The following is a 16,871-nucleotide window of genomic DNA, read 5'->3' as shown; positions in this document are numbered from 1 at the left end:
GAAAAGTTCCTAGTCCAAAACATAAGCTCTTCGCTCCTTGTTGAAGGCACCAGACTAGATTTCTACTGTCTCTCTCACAATCACAGGCAGTGATTTGGAAAAGAGAAAGTTTGTGCCTTGGTCACATCCTTGCCTCAGCAGAAATCAGCCTCCCTGTGAGTGCCAGGGAGCTGGGCCCCTGCCAGTGTGCTTTCTGACAAGCACTGTGGGAGCTGTAACTCTGCAGCCTCTGAGACTGCCTTGTACTACCTTGGCTCCAGCACACCTCAAGGCCTCTGACAGCACTTCGCTGCTGCTACAAACAAGCAGCAGTTAAATATGATTCACATCTTATTATCCATATAAGTGGTGGTACTTACTGTCTGCAAGGTCCCCTGTGCTAAATAAATTCAAGAATCTGAAGGCAATTCTGCCAATGTCATTCTGCCATACTGCTTCCAGGAACAATTATTTCTTGCCTTTCAAGGGAGATAAGGAGCCGCCAGGGCCCTATGAGTTTTGAAGTAATGCCCATTGTGGGAGAGGTAAAGAACCAACACAGTCCATCATTTGCTATCTGTGCCCTCATGTATTCTGAGGCCTGTCCTTTGCAATGCTGAGCAGACTGAGACAAGAGGGTTGTACAGGACAGGGACGCGGTCCTGCGATGTCTTATGGAACAGCATCATCCCTGTGCTTCTGAACAGTGACAATTCTACCACAGAGAGAGGAAAGGGAAGGGTGGAATTGCACTGAAGCCAGGGAATTGTTGCCTAACAAAAGAAAATCCTAAACAAAACAACTGACACAAGTGAGCAACTTTTGCCCATTACTTGTATAGAGAAGGCTTTTCATGAAGAATGTGGTTAGAATTTATATATATATACTTCCCTTGAGAAGCTTAGCACTGAGTGTTAATAGATAGATCAAAGAGTTACTTAGCCACAGGAGCCAGGGAAATTGAACCAGGGCAGCAAAATAAAAAATCCAACTTTTAGTGTGCCTAATGTGATTTTGTTCAGAACTGACTTCTGCATGAGTACTTATGAAAGGTTAAGATCATGAGAAGTTTGTGTTTCTTGAGCAAAACTGTGTGTCCCAGTCTCTTGGCTTTTTGTAAAATGACAAGAACGTTTCCTATCTACAGAGTGATTTCTGATCTTCCTTGCCTTACCCATTGGTCTTACCACCCTCATTTCCCTTACTGTTTGCAAGATTATTCCACAGGATCACATAGTATAAAGAAAGGAGTAACAGCCTGCTCACCAGCACATTTCCGGGTCCTTGACTTGTGAGTAATGCTGTCCTTCTCAAAGTATGCTAGTAAAAATTTCATCCTTGATTGTGAAAGGAACACATTTGTTAAATGAAAGCTATTTGAATAAGGAGTTGAATCTTAAAAAAAAAAAAAAAAAAAAAAAAAAAAAAAAGGAAAAAGAAAAAAAAAGGAGAGAGAAAAAAAGAATACAAGGGAGAGGGAGGATATTTCTTGAATCCCTCAGATTGTAAACTCAGTAACTCAGCCTGACAAGGATAAAGAAAATAAAATCCAGATATCTCAAACAGTGCCCTGATTGTCTGGACCACAGCAGTTCTCCCAGGGCTGGAAGCAATACTGAGTTTCACTGGTAGGAGGTAGAATCTCCAATTTCTTGCTTGCTGCATCTGTGGGCGAAGCCCCACATTTCAAGATACAGTCCCAGATTCAGTGAGCCACGCTGGAGCCATTGAATAGTGCAGTTAGTGAGCAAACATATCTTATTTGGAAGAGAAATTCCTCCTTTGGAAGAGGCTCATCTTTTTCTCTGTGAAACTAAAATTTGGAAGAGATTCCTTTTTTTTTTTTTTCTATGAGACTAAATTTAAAAAGCAGCAGCTGTCTGCTGCTTTTCTTAAGTTTAGAATATTAAAATAAACCTTAAAAAAATGGACGCAACTAAAAAAGAAACATTATTAATGCAGTTCAACAGTTTAGCATGATAATCTCAAATTTGGAGGTTCAGTCGTCCTTTCTTCCCTAGTTTAAGATTAGACACAAAATAGGCTAGAATTTTTGTATTAATTTTTTAAATTAAGAGATGCAAAAAATAAATAAAATGTAAACTAATCTACATTAATGTCCAGGACAGGACAGTGATTATATAACAAAGTGGGCAAAATACTTTGCTTTTTCCAAAATTCACTTTCCTCCTAAGCTCTTTGTTCCTTATGCTAAGAACAAAGAGATTCAAAGCCTTTGCGGCCTGGAGAACTACTTCTGCTCTTCTTTCTAGCAACTTTTTCCATACTTGCAGTAATTATCATTCCCCTCAATTATTTCTTCTTTACATTAAACAGACATTTATCTTTTGATCTTTCCTCCTCCCTATTCATGCCAGGACAGCTTCTATGCAAAGGTGCAAAATGCTGCATATATTAACCATGTATTGCAGGCTCTACGCATTCCAGGGGCTTCAACTTGAGGGGGTAAAACCTGTCACAGATTTCACAAAGTAGCTTATTTTAGCTGCTCCTGTAAGATGCTGTATGGCATGAAATGTGCTTGATCTCATCTGATCTGTTTCTACCACAGGACAGATTAGAGGGGAAAAAAAAGCAACGTAGGCAATGGATATTAGAAAAAAAGAAAAAGAGATGTAGACTCCCTTTGTATCATAAAATACCCTCCAAAATAGTTAATTACAGAGTCCTCATTAAGACCAGTCTTACAGGACAGTGTTGCCACCGTAGCATGTCTTCCAAGAATTAAGAAGCCTGGGACCCATCAAAAACAGCACGACTTTACACTTTATTTGACATCCAACATTTCCACTCCACTTTCCCAATAAAACTTGGTTTTACTATAAAGAACACACCAGACACGGGCTCCTGGCAAAGCAGCTTCCTCACTGCCTCAAGGCTGATGCCTGGATAAGGGAGGAGTGCATTTGGGGAGAGGCCTGGCACACAAAAGGTGTAACTGAACGAGGGTGGGGGAGCCCACACAGGAAACTTTAATATTGCAGAGGCACAGAAGCCTCTGAAGTCTGGGGAGCCACATGAAAAGCAGGTGCCTGAACAAGCATGTGGACTATTGGAGAGAGGATGAGAGGCTCAGCACTACAATTACGCATCACCTTGTGATTGGTGTGAAAGCTGCCAGGAGCCAGGACACTGCTGCGCAGAGCTGATTGCTTCCTTGAGACAAGCTGCTAAGTGCTGAGTGCCCAGAGCAACAAAGGGAAAGCAAGTGAATCAGCAAGCGGCAAGTCAGTCCCCAAGCACTGGTGTGGTGCAGAATTATATCAGCATTAAGGTGACGCACGGAGATGAAAGCAGAGACATGTTCCTTTGTTTATAAACATGCCAGAGACAACCAGGTTACTGTGGGAAGTAATTTTATTTCAGAATTTCACACACTCTGTCACAGATCATGCACTTGGACTTTCCCCTTTGCAAATCCACAGCCTCTAGGCCTGGGAGAGATGAGCCATCATCTCTTCACTTCTCACTTGGTGCCCACATGCTAAGAATGAGGGCCCTGATGGCAGCTTGCCAGGGGGCACAAAGCAGCCTCTTGTTTCCATAATTCCTTTTAAACACAGGAAAAGAAATCCATCTGACTTGAAAGATTAGCAGTGGAGCTCAGCAGCAGTGAAACCCACAGCTGAGCAAGTTGGTCCTCACCCTGTGGTTACAGGGAAAAAGACGACAATCTCACGGGAAGCTTGTGTGAGCTAAGCTACAGCAGAACACATGGAGACATTCTTGGAGCTGAGGCAGCCACCAGCCCAACGCATGCCCTGGGCCTCTTACAATCAATCTGTCTCTGAGCTGCTCTGCCAGGAAAGTGGCCAGGAGCTGCCCTTTTCACATTCAGCTTTAGGTTCTCCTGCTCTGTGTTACAGATTTTACCAGGAAGTAGCCTACCTGTAGGTAAGATAGCCCTCTAGGCTGTACATCAACACATGTACAGCATTTAATATTGAAAGGTGCCAGTTTGAAAGACTCTGCAACATTCTGTTTGACCCACAGGCTGGGTGCAGCATTACTGGAAGTTTCCTGCATACTTACCCTACACCTTCTTCCCTGCTTCTACTGCCCCTTATACCTGACCCAGCTCTTAAAATATTCCTAGTTGCAGTGTCCCTGTGACCCATCACATCTTTGGCCTTTGTCAAGACTGCCACTGCCTGGGCAGATATTGCCTGCTGTGGTGGCTGCCTGTAGGAAGTGATCATTTGCCTTGTGAGAACAAGCTCGTGGCTAGCTCAGAGGAGGGCAAAACTGAAGGGAAGAAATGATGGAGATGGTTATTGCAAGTGAGGTGGAGCAGAGTCTACAGAAAAGGCAAAAAGGCAGCTTCAGTCTCCATTTGATACACAAATTGAGCTCAATAGCAGCAAAAAATGGCCATAAAATATTAATTAATTAGGTTGCCAGGAAGAAGTAAATGCATTCATGTAAAAAAATTATATACACAGATATGTATGTGACAACTGTTCTCAAGTCATATCTTACCTTTTTTTTTTTTTTTGTATCTGGAGTTTTAATCATTTCCAACCACATTGCTATTAAAATGTGAAGACCACAGTACTGGCATCAACACCAAGAGAGGGGTGATGTCACACTGAAGAAATGAGCTTTGAGGGAACTTCTGACAACCCAGATATTTTAATATTTTTGTTGACCTTCAAGTAATTAAAAACAAGGGGAAATCCCCCCAATAGCCTATAGGCTCCAAGTCTTATCTGCCTGCTTTTAGGGTAGGAAGGCTGACATCAGAAAGGCAGTGGGGGTCTAAGGAAGGAAGAGGGGGAAAAATCTGGGAACCAGAGTGAAGAGCAATCAACAGCTGACCAATACTGACTGCTGCAAAACTTACAAAACACAAAGTCATACAAATGGGATTCCTATTAACCTTTGATAGACTACAGACTTTATATACACACAGACTTCAAAGTACACATCTGGCAATCTAGAAAATACCAGTACCCTAAGGATTAAATAATTTAAAATGCAATGTTGGATTATCGTTGTATACAGAATGCTGACACACTGGCTAAAATGGACGGATTGTCCGAGAAAGATGCTTCTCCCTCACCTCACCAGCACTGCCTCTAAAAAGAACCCAGGGTAAAAGATTTCCCTCCGTGGTTCTGCTCCTGAAATTCACCTTGAAACTTCTCTGTCATAGATGGGGGAAGTCCTGAGAGGAAGGGACGAGAAAAGGAGAAAAGGATTCCTGCTCCCTACAAACTCTGCTGCTGCAGTACTCCTCTCCACTGGCTAAGAAGGCTGAACAGCAAGGGCAAAAAAAGCTGCTAAAGCATGGAAAAGGCAAATATGTTTCTGAAACAATAGTTATGCTGATCTTTTGAGATACACACAGAGCTCCAGACTTGGGGGGACACCTTCTCTCCCAGTTTTTGAAGACAGCAGGTGGCTTAATGCAGAGTAGTCTACAGCCTGAGAGCAGCCATAGACAGGAGTGGGCAGAAATGCTCTGCCAACAGGTCCAAACAGATGGAATGGGAAGGTGTGCCCTCATCAGCTTTCCAAGAGTATTTGTAAAATGGGAGAACTGGAAAGTCGGCACATGGGAGTGAGGAAGGTGATGGACAGCCTCAGTTCTGGGGAGGAGACTAAAGCACACAGAGCAGATGCCAAAGGTAATAGATCCCTAAATGCCAGCTTTGTATACTTACCCTAATTACCAGTGTATGGGACAGACCCTTGCTGATGACACCAGTTCAGTTCTATCACCTTCACAGTCTTTAGAGCTGGTGAGAATCTGGCTTGTGTGGGCTTATTCCAAAGCCCTTTGAGGCGTGCAGTCTTGTTTCCACCTCCAGTAAACCAGAACAGCCATAAGCTCTTGGGGAAAAGATGAAAAAAATAATCCCCATTCCCTTGTGTGTCTCCCACCCCTTCCCTATAATCACCCCCTCTTCCTCTAGGCCAGAGACAACTAAAGAGCTGCCTTGTTCTCCACTCCTGAAGCCATTCCCAGCAGACCTGGCTAGGTAGGAACAGCAAGCTCTGCTCCTTCAGCCCCATCACACAACCAGACCACAAAGGTTCCTTCCTCCCCTGTGACACCTTCAACATGAACTGCCTGCATAGGAGGTTGTCTTGCAGCAGACTGGACAAACTTTGGCCCTTAATCCCGAACCCAGCTTGCAAAGGATAAGAAGGCTATGTGGGAGCAGGAGCTGTGGGAATTCTCCAATTTCAAGCTCTACAGCCCCAAATATTGCCAGTGCAGTCATTATCCACTCAGAAATACAAAAAGAACCCTATCGAAAACATCTCGCTCAGTCTGCTCTGCATGACCAGGCCAGAAGGACATAAAGGAAAGTGAGACAGTGTGGGACAGCAGAGAAAAAGAAACAAGGGGTCAAGTCAGGCTGGAGGAAATTAAACAACCTCAGTGCAAGTCTGCTAAAATCATCACTGGATTTACCAGCCCAGTTCCACCTTCTTCAGACCAAAAAGGGTTTGCTGCAGTAAGTGTACTACAGAAGAAAGAAGTGCATAGTTTGGTTTATTTTTTTGGTAGACACTTAAACTCAGCAGAATTTATGTGAAGATCTCAGAGCTGCAGTTTTAGCCTCTCTTCCCTAGCCAAAGGGGACCTCTTGGGGCAGAGATGGTGGAAATGGACCAGTAGCACCAAGAAATTCAGTGAGAGCACCAACTCCACAGCAGGAATTAACAATGAACTAGAAGGGGGGAGTGGTGAAGAGAGAGAGACAGAGAGAGAAGGAGATAGGCAGAAGTGAAGGAGACATAATTCACAGTAATCAAAGTCTGCATTGGCTAAACCCTATCAACACTTCCCTACGTAAGGCCCCATTACGTCTGCAGCAAGACCTCTGGCTCTGACAGAGAGCTGTAGAGGGTATAGCCCAACTCATCCACTTCTTCGGGGGTGAGCTCTGAAAACAAGTTCACCTTGGGGTTCAGGGCACTAGGGAGGACACCTGCCTCCAAGTAGCGGATCAGCCCCTTCAGTGCCTGCAAGAAGCGATCAGCCAGCATGTCCTGGGACCAGTCGGACTCCTCCTGGGAGAGGTGCAGGATGACATTGGTGAGCTGGCTGGCAGTGAGATGTCCCAGAGCTGGGTTTAACTTGCATACTGCTTTGAAGATCTTGAGGCACAAGCAGCGGCAGCCAGAATCGCCCTGGTCCAGGGCACGGAGGCGAGCCGTTTCTGCTGGCCGCAGGCTCAGTCGCCACAAGTTGTCATTCTGGGCCAATCGGTGAGGTTTGGCAACGAGGACGATGTCCCCCAGTGTCAGGGATGGTAGAAAGTCAATAAAAAGATGCCGATCTGCATCATACTGGACTTCCAGTGTCAAATCTGCTGGAGGAGCTGCTGGACGGATCACGTAGTCCAAGAGACTTCCAATAGCTGGCCAGTTGATGGACCCAGCTACAACTTTCTCAAAGGTGTCTGCTACAGTCTTGGGGGAAAGGTAACCTCCCACCACACAGCGGTCCCAGTAGCTGCTCCCGCGAGGAAAGTACTCTGGGTTTTCTCGACGCACCAAGTAGAAGCCAGGAATGTTCATGATAGTGTCCTCCCCAGGGATACACGACCACAGGTTCTGCTCCAGCATGAGAGGTACAATAAGCTGGATGTGGTCAGCTGTCACTACCTTTCACAAGAGAGAAAAGTCAGTAAGAATAAGCTTTCTCTCTCCACATTCATTTTATTTACCACCTTTAGATAGCCTTCTGTCCAAAGGAACCTGGAATAAGGATTCAGCTGTTTCACTCTCCTCTCTGCATGGGATTCCCAGCCTCCCTTTGTTAGAAGGCATTCTGAAGGACTATTTCCAACCATCAGTGGAATAATTCCAAGGTATAGCCAAAGCTAGTGCTTACGTGGTGTGTACTATTTAGAGACCTGACATGGACTGCATATAGATGAATCATTCTGCCTCACACTGCTGTAAGTCTGCTCCTTGGTTGTGCCATGCAGCTGGCCTAGGGCACAGCAACACCACATGACAATTTAAACAGGAGACAGAATATTAAGTTTCTTGACAAGCTTCCATTGCCATGGTTTAATAATCCAATGCTACAACTAGGTACGCTGCCCTCACCTGGTCTGCCACTTTGTTTGGAAAAAGGTCATTAAAGATCCCTTTTCACCAATGTGATTAAGACCCCAGGTCTAAGTTTCACTGGACATTCCATGCTCCATTCCAGAACTCTGACTCAAACAAAGAAGCATGCCTCTGAATCACTCACTATAGCCATGGGCATCTTGCTATCGGGGAGATATTGCAGCAGGGACTGCTGTCCAATCCAGGTCTGTCATGCATAAAAAAAAAAAAGGGTAGGAAAGACCTACATGAATAAACGGGAATTCTAAGGGAATATAATGTATTTGGATGGTTATGGTGAGATGGAGAGAAAACAAATGTCTACCAGAGAAACAGAAAGAAAAACACAGCTAAAAGGAGAGACAGAGGGGAAGCAAAGAAGGACTGAGATATTTTGAAGAAATAAACCAGCAAAAAGCAAAGGCTTTGTAGACAGTGACAGGGCAGCCTGCTTATGCCTGTTCAAACAGCACTGTGGAAATCAACGCCTAGCTCCACAGTGGTAAAGGCAACACCAGGGGCCTTATTACTGAGAAATGCTGTGCTGAGCCAGCAGTGCCAATAGGGAAGCCTGAAACGCCCCTGCGTGGTCAGCCTCCGGAATAAGGAGCCATGATGCATCCCCAGGAATTACCTGCAGGTCATCGTAGAGGCTGCCGCTGAGGTACATGTCCCGCAGGGGCATGTCTGGCAGCTTGGCGCGCAGGAAGCTGCGCAGCTCTGCACAGATATCCACAGCTGCCTGCTTGGCCCGAGCCTGTTCATCTGCTGGGATTGCCACCCGCCGTCGGTAGTATGCAAACAGCTTCTCCTGCAGGGACAGGCGAAGGTGGGACTTCTTCAGCTCCACCTGACTCCTCCTGGCAGATGGCTTGGGCTTTGTGGGTCGAAAAAACTCTGCAAGACAGAAGGAAAACTGTTGAGGTTGCAGCTGATTTCGCTGTGAAGTGTTCCACAGAACAGAATCTGCAGCACAGAACTGCGGTCTCCCAGGTGTCAAAAAGCCTTTGGCAGACATTTTGCAGACTTTACAAAGGTACCACTCCAAAGGGGAGTGCTGAGGAACTTCAAAACATACCACTAAGAGCATCAAAACAGATGAAAACAAGTTACTAGATTGGAAATTTAGCCAGACTAATATTGTGTACAAGGATGTAACTTTAATGGCTATGTGGGCAATACCTCAGCTCAATTTCATCAAAAATTTAGTTCAAAAGCTTTCAGTGTGATGCCAGACCAGTGAATAAAACACTTTCGAAAAACCATCATGATCTCTTTGAGCTTTTAACATTGAAAGAAGATTATTACAAATTACCAGTGAAACCCAGTGCTGACCAGCATATGAGATCAGAGAAGACTGTGCCACCTGGAAATGAAATAGTTGTTGGGAGTCTGATCAGCACAGTTATTAGGATGATGAACTGACAGAACCTGGGGGCATCCCAGCTCAGGCCATCATAGCTCCACTGATACCCCCCTGAAACCTTCACTGAAAAAGGACCAGAGAGCCCACCCAGAGGCACAATGCAACAACACAAGGTTTACATTGCCATCTACATTACTAAACAATGTCTGACATGCACAGATTCTCTGAGCCCCTTTTTTTCTGACTGGCTCCCAAAGAAATAAACCAATGCTTCCCATCCATTTCAGATTTCTCTTAACATGGATGAAGAGTTTCAGAAATTAACAATGAGAATTAAAAGGGAATTACAGATCTAAGAGAACTTTGGAAAGGCTGTGATACCTAAGGGGTGCAGGAGAAATCCCCAAGTCAATGGCCCCATTAAAGCAATTGGCTGTTGCAGATTTGTTTCGTAATGGGCATTTGGCCACACAGCATGTGAGGAATGGCTGACCAAGCTGTACACAAACCCATCTAGCCCAGCCTCAGCAGCTGCTGTCTTTTGTCCCACTGGATTCTTTAGGACAGATGTGAGCTTTTTTTGTGTAAAGGAAATAATGCACAAAACCATAGGGAACTGAATTTCATTGCCTATTTATGAAAAAAATTTATTTTTCCATACTGAGTTTTAATTCACTTCTAATTAAAGAATTTAAGATACCATGATCAGTGTTTTTATTACTCAGTCCATATGTTTGGGGACTCCGATCAAATGATCTAGACCCCATTTAACACAGCTGTCAGTTTTTTAATGTTTCCTCAACAGAAAACCTATGCCATCCCAAAGATAACTTCCTTTAAAATAATCTGGAAATCAAGTTAATAGCTTGATTCTGATTTTTAGTTTAAGTTTCCAAGTGTAAATTTCCTGAAATGAGTGACCAGGAATAGAAAATAAAACCAACTACAGGTCACTTTCCATAGACTGCTGAAGACAAACGCAGTGATAAGCAGCGGTAACCAGGGAAACGACAATCCAGAAATTATTTGGAAAATGGTAGCAATAATACAGGAAATACTGTTATAAATTGCTAGTCCATCCACAACTTGAATACTCCCCCCTTAAAAAGATGCAAGCAAAATGGAATGACCCAAAGAAAGGCAACAGAGTGCTTGAAACGAATGGAATAGCTTTCCATCAGGAAAGATTAGATATTCAGATTGAAAGAGAAAAAATGAGGGAGAATAAAGCTTAACACCATGAAGTCATGAGAGGAATGAAGAGTGCAAATAGATGACCATTATTGACTAGTTCCCAATGTCAGTTCTGATTCTTGAAGTTAAAAGCAGACCTGCTTAAAAGAAAAACATAAAAATCCCAGGCCAGAAAGGGTATTTCCTTCCCTGCATTCCTTTAAACAAATACAGGGTTTACAGGCCTGGATGACTGTGTGATGCAGGAGGATGGCCATGCCTCTTACCTGTGTCTGCAGCTGAAGGATCAGTGGGAAGGGTCTGCAGGGAGCGGCTGAGGCTGGTCTTCATGTCCTGGGTCAGCAGGCGTGAGGAGGAGCCCAGCCAGTTTGGCTCTTCCCAGCTTCTCTTTCCTGACTGGCTCAAGCGAGTGGGGCTGCTGGGAGCACTGATTGCCCGATCGTACATCTAAACCAGAAAAAGTCTGAGTCACTGAGGGCCCAATGCTTGCATTTTACCCAGGCCACTGCCAGCACCCTGGCTCTCTTCACTGCCCTTCCCCGCCCCCGGAGCCGTGCCCGGTGCCAGCTATGGCACTCACCCGCTTGACGGCCAGCGTGGCAATGCCCAGCATGGCGGCGCCCCCCACGCCCAGCACCAGCCGCGCGTTGGCCAGCACAAAGTCGATGGCGGTGCCGATGCCGTTGTCATCCTTCTTCCCTTTGCGCTGCCCAGCACCTGCCATCCTACCTGCAAGGAGCGGGAACGTTATGCACACGGGCCAAAATGCGCGTCCCTGGTGGTTCACTCCCTTCTCCCACACTTCACACCTGCTACTACCGGGTTTTACCACAGGAAGGGACCACCCAACCCTCCACCCTCTCTAATTATATTCCCTCAAAGAGCTGCCTGTTCCCAGCAGTGCCAGGACAGTACTGACCAAGCAACGTCCAATACCTCAGGGAACACATCCAAATCTGATGTGAGGTTTCTAATAATTGAATGGATTTAATGAAAGGAAGTACAATTTACTTCCACAGTACTTTGCAATAAAATTCTGCATATTAAGCAAAACCCTATGACTATTTAGATATTTTTCTTATAATTTGTGCTTCTCAACCAAAGCAAAGCCAGTTTATTTTCTAATTTCTAATGTAACAAGTGTGATTTTGTTCACAGACAAGGCAATAAAGGGTTGATCAACTGCCTGGAACAGAGTGGAATCTTCCCCAAGAACTGACAGCAGTCTCAGAGCTTCCATTCACAGATTAATTTCTGAACAGTGGCCAGTCCCAGATCCTTCCAAGACACCCAATCAACAGCAGAGATCACGACACGTCATAAAAGGAACGTTGTCTTCCTTTGATGTTTATTCCTGCCCTCAAGACTGGTGGGTTTGACTCTCAGATGAATCATGTAAAACACTGACATGAGTATTTTCTTACATGTGTACTTTTGTGTCCTCAAATTTCCATTTAACCTGACCTTGAGATTTAAATGTAAAGAGCATCTTTGGACGACATGGCCTCAAGCTGTGCCAGGGAAGGCTCAGGCTGGACATCAAGAGGAATTTCCTCACAGAATGGGTGATTAGGCATTGGAATGGGCTGCCCAGTGAGGTGATGGAGCCACCATCCTCAGGAGTGTTTAACTTGGCCACAATACGCAATGCCATGTTCTACTTACAAGGTGGTTATTAGCCAAAGATAGGACTTAATGATCTCAGAGGCCTTTTCTAACCAAAATGATTCTGTGATCCTGTAAAACACACTTTTACCATCACTGTACCCACAGGTGAATTCCCAGGGAACCTACACGAAAACACCAAGAAACCCCTGCACTGTGACTTTAGGTCTGTTTTCTGAGTCAGTGTCCAAGATTCTGAGCCTGCCTGCCTGACTGGGGAGGTTTAAAACTGCCCTTTGTTTTTTTCTAAAGTCAAGCCAGGGGGAATGTTCCTGCCTGGATGAACCAAGAATACATTCACTTGTCACCCCCAAGCAGAAGAAACCCCACACTTCTGCAAAGCTCACTGTAACAGCAGCACGAAGAACGCGGCTGTATCATTGTAGATGACCTACCTGTGACCTAATGCATTTGTGAAGAGAACAGGAGAGTCCTCCCGGTGTGCCTGTGGAAGCACCTTCAGGACTTCTTCAAGAAAGCGGTGGGTAGTGAGTGTCAATCATCTCTTCAGGTTGGCGAGGGGATTTTCGAAAGAAGAGGGAGGTAAGTAGGACCAGTGGGAGCTACAGGGAATCTCTAAACCAGGCCTCCGAGCCTGCTCTGCAGGAAAGCCTGTCCCTTCTCCAGCTGCCTTTCCTTGTCCTCCAGCCGCTGCAGTCCCTGGTTCCGGCGGAACTCGCGGCGGATGGAGGCCAGGTAGAAATCCCGGTCGGTGTAGCGCAGGCCGCGGCCGCGGCGCAGCAGAGCCCGGTACAGAGTCAGCACCGCCTCCCGGGACCACGCGGCCATGGGGGACAAGTGTGCGGCGCGGGCGGGCGACCGACCTGCAGAGGAGTGACAGAGGCCGGGATCCGGGTCAGCTTCTCCCTTCCCGAGGGATCCGCCGGCCGCCGCCTGTCGCTCCGTGGCGAACCCCACTCGGTGCCGGGGCCGTCTGTCCAACGGCGCGGGGTAACGGCCGGGCCGGGGCGCGGGGGCCGCTGCAGCCCCGCGGGAGCAGCGCCAGCGCCACCGCCCCGCTCTCACCGGGCTGCGCGCGCGGGGCCGCTCCGCTCCCGGGGTCAGTCCGCAGCGCCGCGCTTCCGCTTCCGAGCCGCGCCCCCGCGCCCACCAATGGCAGCTTCAGAGGCGCGCGTGCCTGAGCGGCGGCGCCGCCGCCACCTGGTGGCCGGGAGGGGAGCTGCCCGCGCCCGTCCCACTCCGGCAGCCCGGGATGCTCACGGCTGGGAAGGGCTCGCTGGCATCCCGGGCTCCGCGTGCTTCACGGGGCTCGGTGTGCTGCGGGGGGCTCCGTGTGCTGTGTGCGGCTTCGTGTGCTGCAGCACAGCGCGCTGGGCCGCCAGCCCCGAGAGACAGCGTGTCTGCCGTGCGCCACGGAATCACGGATTCCGTTAAGTTGAAGACTTCTGAGGTCGCGGAGTCCAGCCTCTGACTGAACACCTTGTCAACCACATCATGGCACTGAGTGCCACGTCCAGTCCTTACTTAAACACCTCCGGGGACGGTGACTCCACCACCACCTCCCTGGCAGCCCATTCCTGATGTCTAACTGCCCTTTCTGGGAAGGAATTCCCCATAATGTCCAACCTGACCCTCCCCGGGAAGAGAGCAGCGGGTCAATGCTGCATCTCAAGCTACTTCTGACTTCTGGAATGCTTTTTACAGACTAACTTGTCAAATTCAAGCTCCTTATCTTTATCTCCAAGGAACCCCTAGAGACCAGGGCTTGGTCAAGAAGCCTCAAGGTTCTAGGAGAAGGGCAGTAGCTGGAAACCTCTCTGAGGTCTGCCTGAGCTGATAGGAGGAGACTCCCAAAGCCAGAACGTTTTGCTCCACTGTCCAGGTGCAAATCCCACTTTTCCATTCTCACCTTCTCTGCTATGAGGCGTCTCTGGGGCATATATATTTCTCTTTAGCCATCTCCTCCTCCCCAGGTCATGCCTAAATATAAAACATAATGTGCTGTGTCTCCCCTGGAGGGGAGGGTGAGAGAAAGAGCAAATGGTGTGTGACAGAAGAGAGCCACATCACACAATTCTCAGTGACACCAGATATGACAGTGATAGAACTGAACAGGAAGAAAAACAAAAGCTCTGGACTGGCTCACTCTGTACCAATCTCCTCTTGCTCATTTCCTTTCTGAGATAAACAACCCCAATCATTTTGATCTCTCTGTGAGCGAATTTGCTATGTGCCTAATCAGCCCTTTCTGAGAAGGGCTTACTTGAACTGCAGACAGTATTCCCAGAGAGGCCGCGCTAGTGATTTACATAATAGCATTATCATATTTTCCACATTATTCCCTCCTTCTTCCTTCTGCATGCTAATATTTTGTGTGTGGGGTTTTTTTAACCTGCAGCTACTCTCAGAGCCAGGGTTTGGTGTGACGTCCATATTATTTCTTGGGTTGCTAGAGAACACCTGGAGCTTTGAATTTCTTATGTGCAATTCATTTTCCCTCTTCTGACCTTGCACATATCCAGTCGATCCTTGACAAATATGTGGTGTTCCCCATTTGCCACATTTGCATTTTACTCAGTCCTTTTTGATCTCCTCAATAGCTTTGAGTCATCTTTTAAAAAGGTTTGATAAACTGCTCATCTTTGTTTCCAAATCATCAGTTCATATACTGGGCTATCTAAGACCTCGGAGGCAGCATTCATATTCCCTACTCTTAACCTGCTGCCAGAATGAAAATCGATCTTTGAACCTTCCTCCCAGCTTCCTGGCTCCTCGAGTTGTTAATCCTCAGAAATACTTCCCTTCTCACAAGCGAGCTCTGCCACCCCTGGGCAGGTGTGCTGATGAGCCCAGTCCCTGAAACTCCCAAGATTGGATCAAAACTTGAGCAGCTGCATGTGGCAAACCCCTGGTGCACTACCAGTGGAATCTGCTGGGTCAGGCTGAGCAGTGATGGACTTCCCTGCTGCCCTCCTGCCATGGCAGTCAAGGACTGCCACCTCCATAAGCGCCCCCTCCCCAGCCTGGCCCCCTTGAGTTGTACCTGTTTTGGTGTTTCTCTCTGTTCTTTCCCCCCCAGGCTCACTGCCAGCTCCCGGGCCCCTCGCCAGCAGCTGTGTGTGCGTGTTGTGAGCTCCACCAGCCACACCGTGCAGTGTCTCCAAAGTGCCCCAGCCCCTGTGGGGACTTCACTTGCTGTGCCCGCTGCCCCTCGTGGGCTGCCCATGCCCACATTGTGTGGGGAGGGGCCTCAACCTGCCCCTTCTCTCTTGTGAAAAGGAGGGCAAGTGTCAGGGCTGAGCAGCACATGACACTGCTCCAGCTGCCGTGTGAGTGCTGGGGGTTGTAGATCTGAACTCTGCCTTGAGACAGTGAAGCACGATCTCCCCTGTCTCCATTGTTTCCCAAACTCTGCTGACCTGCTGCACACAGCTGGTGGGACCCACCCAGCACCCCCTAAGACTTGTACTGCCCTAAGGGTCCCAGGGTTCCATTGACTGCAGAACCCTGTTGCCTGGTGGCTTCTTTGCCCACGGACTCACTGGGAATGGGGTTCCCCCTGTGATTCTAGCCTGTGTCCCTGTACAAAAGGGAATTTACTTGCCCTTACAGGGCCAGGTGCAGGCAGGGAGGAGGGAGCAGACTTTTGCTGTGCTCCTGGAGAACAATAACAACCTTTGTTTCTTGAAATGACCGAGTGAGCTTGAAATATCAAAGGCACCATGTGTGACAAGGCACAATAACCCATGCTGTTGCCTGGAATAAGACTGACATCCCCCCCCATCCTCTGCCTCCTTGGGAGTCTCCGGAGCCATCACTCCTCTGCCGGTCTTCTCATGCTTGCAGCCAGTCCTCCCACTCATGCAGCCACTGCCACAGGCTTTGATGGCCACTAAAACCAGCAAATGGCTGCCCCTGAAGCCGGCTTGAAGCCTCTGCTCCTGGGAGCCAATGCACAGCCCAGGGCTTCCCACCACCCATTCTGCAAGGGCAGGACCATTCCCAGCCAGGGAGATACCCCTGTGCTGCCTGTCACCAGCCAGCAAACCCTCCCTGGGAAGCAGGGAGGTGAATGTCAGCCTCAGAGCTGCAAATGATGTCTTGGAGGGGCTCTGCAGGGATGGAAAACAAACTGCATGGAAGCAGAAGGCTGGTCTTGTAGAGAAGCCAGAAAGCAGTTCTAAAGTGCAAAGGGTGAAGAAGGATAGCGACCCATCAATGGTATCTCAGCTTGAGCTTAATATCCTTAGTATCTTCTAGTAAATGGACCTTGTAAGAGGCCTTTTGGCAGTCTCAGACCCATTCAACGGCTCTCTCTTTAATTGCAGCCCTGTTTCTTTACTTTTCTTGAGCATTCGCAAGGATTAATGGCACTTGAGCTCCTGTTCTCCAGCTTTGACGAGCCAGGGGCATCAGAGGCCCAAGGGCGGCATGTGTGGCTTCATTCCCTGAAGTCCCAGCAGTTTGGATGTTGATTGCGTGTGGGAAGACAGGTGGGGAGGGAGGAGAAACCACTGGTACATAGCCACCTTTCAAGGAGCATTCCTGATTTAGAGCTCAGACCCACATTTTAGTAGGAACAGTAAATATTCAATCTGGGAAGCCATGC

General features: G+C 47.6%; 2 protein-coding genes across 2 annotated transcripts; both read right to left on the bottom strand.

The window, feature by feature from the left end:
• Positions 1-3,339: 3,339 nt before the first annotated feature.
• Positions 3,340-12,799, bottom strand: MIEF1 (mitochondrial elongation factor 1). The gene is made up of 5 exons (XM_066184153.1): positions 12,697-12,799; positions 11,217-11,365; positions 10,903-11,083; positions 8,711-8,973; positions 3,340-7,623 (listed from the first exon to the last, which is right to left on the bottom strand). The coding sequence occupies exons 2-5, from the start codon at positions 11,358-11,360 to the stop codon at positions 6,817-6,819; spliced, it is 1,395 nt and encodes a 464-aa protein (XP_066040250.1). The 5' UTR covers positions 11,361-11,365; positions 12,697-12,799; the 3' UTR covers positions 3,340-6,816.
• Positions 12,800-12,803: 4 nt separating this feature from the next.
• On the bottom strand, positions 12,804-13,360 carry LOC136289904 (mitochondrial ribosome and complex I assembly factor AltMIEF1). The gene has a single exon (XM_066184154.1). The coding sequence runs from the start codon at positions 13,088-13,090 to the stop codon at positions 12,878-12,880; it is 213 nt and encodes a 70-aa protein (XP_066040251.1). The 5' UTR covers positions 13,091-13,360; the 3' UTR covers positions 12,804-12,877.
• Between the last annotated feature and the right edge of the window lie 3,511 nt (positions 13,361-16,871).

This window comes from Chamaea fasciata, unplaced genomic scaffold (assembly GCF_029207755.1).
Source record: "Chamaea fasciata isolate MVZ Bird 193981 ecotype frontalis unplaced genomic scaffold, bChaFas1.0.hap1 SCAF_5, whole genome shotgun sequence".
Classification (NCBI taxonomy): Eukaryota; Metazoa; Chordata; class Aves; order Passeriformes; family Sylviidae; genus Chamaea; species Chamaea fasciata.
Note: the sequence above shows the minus strand (reverse complement) of the source record. Positions and strands in the feature narration are given on the sequence as shown.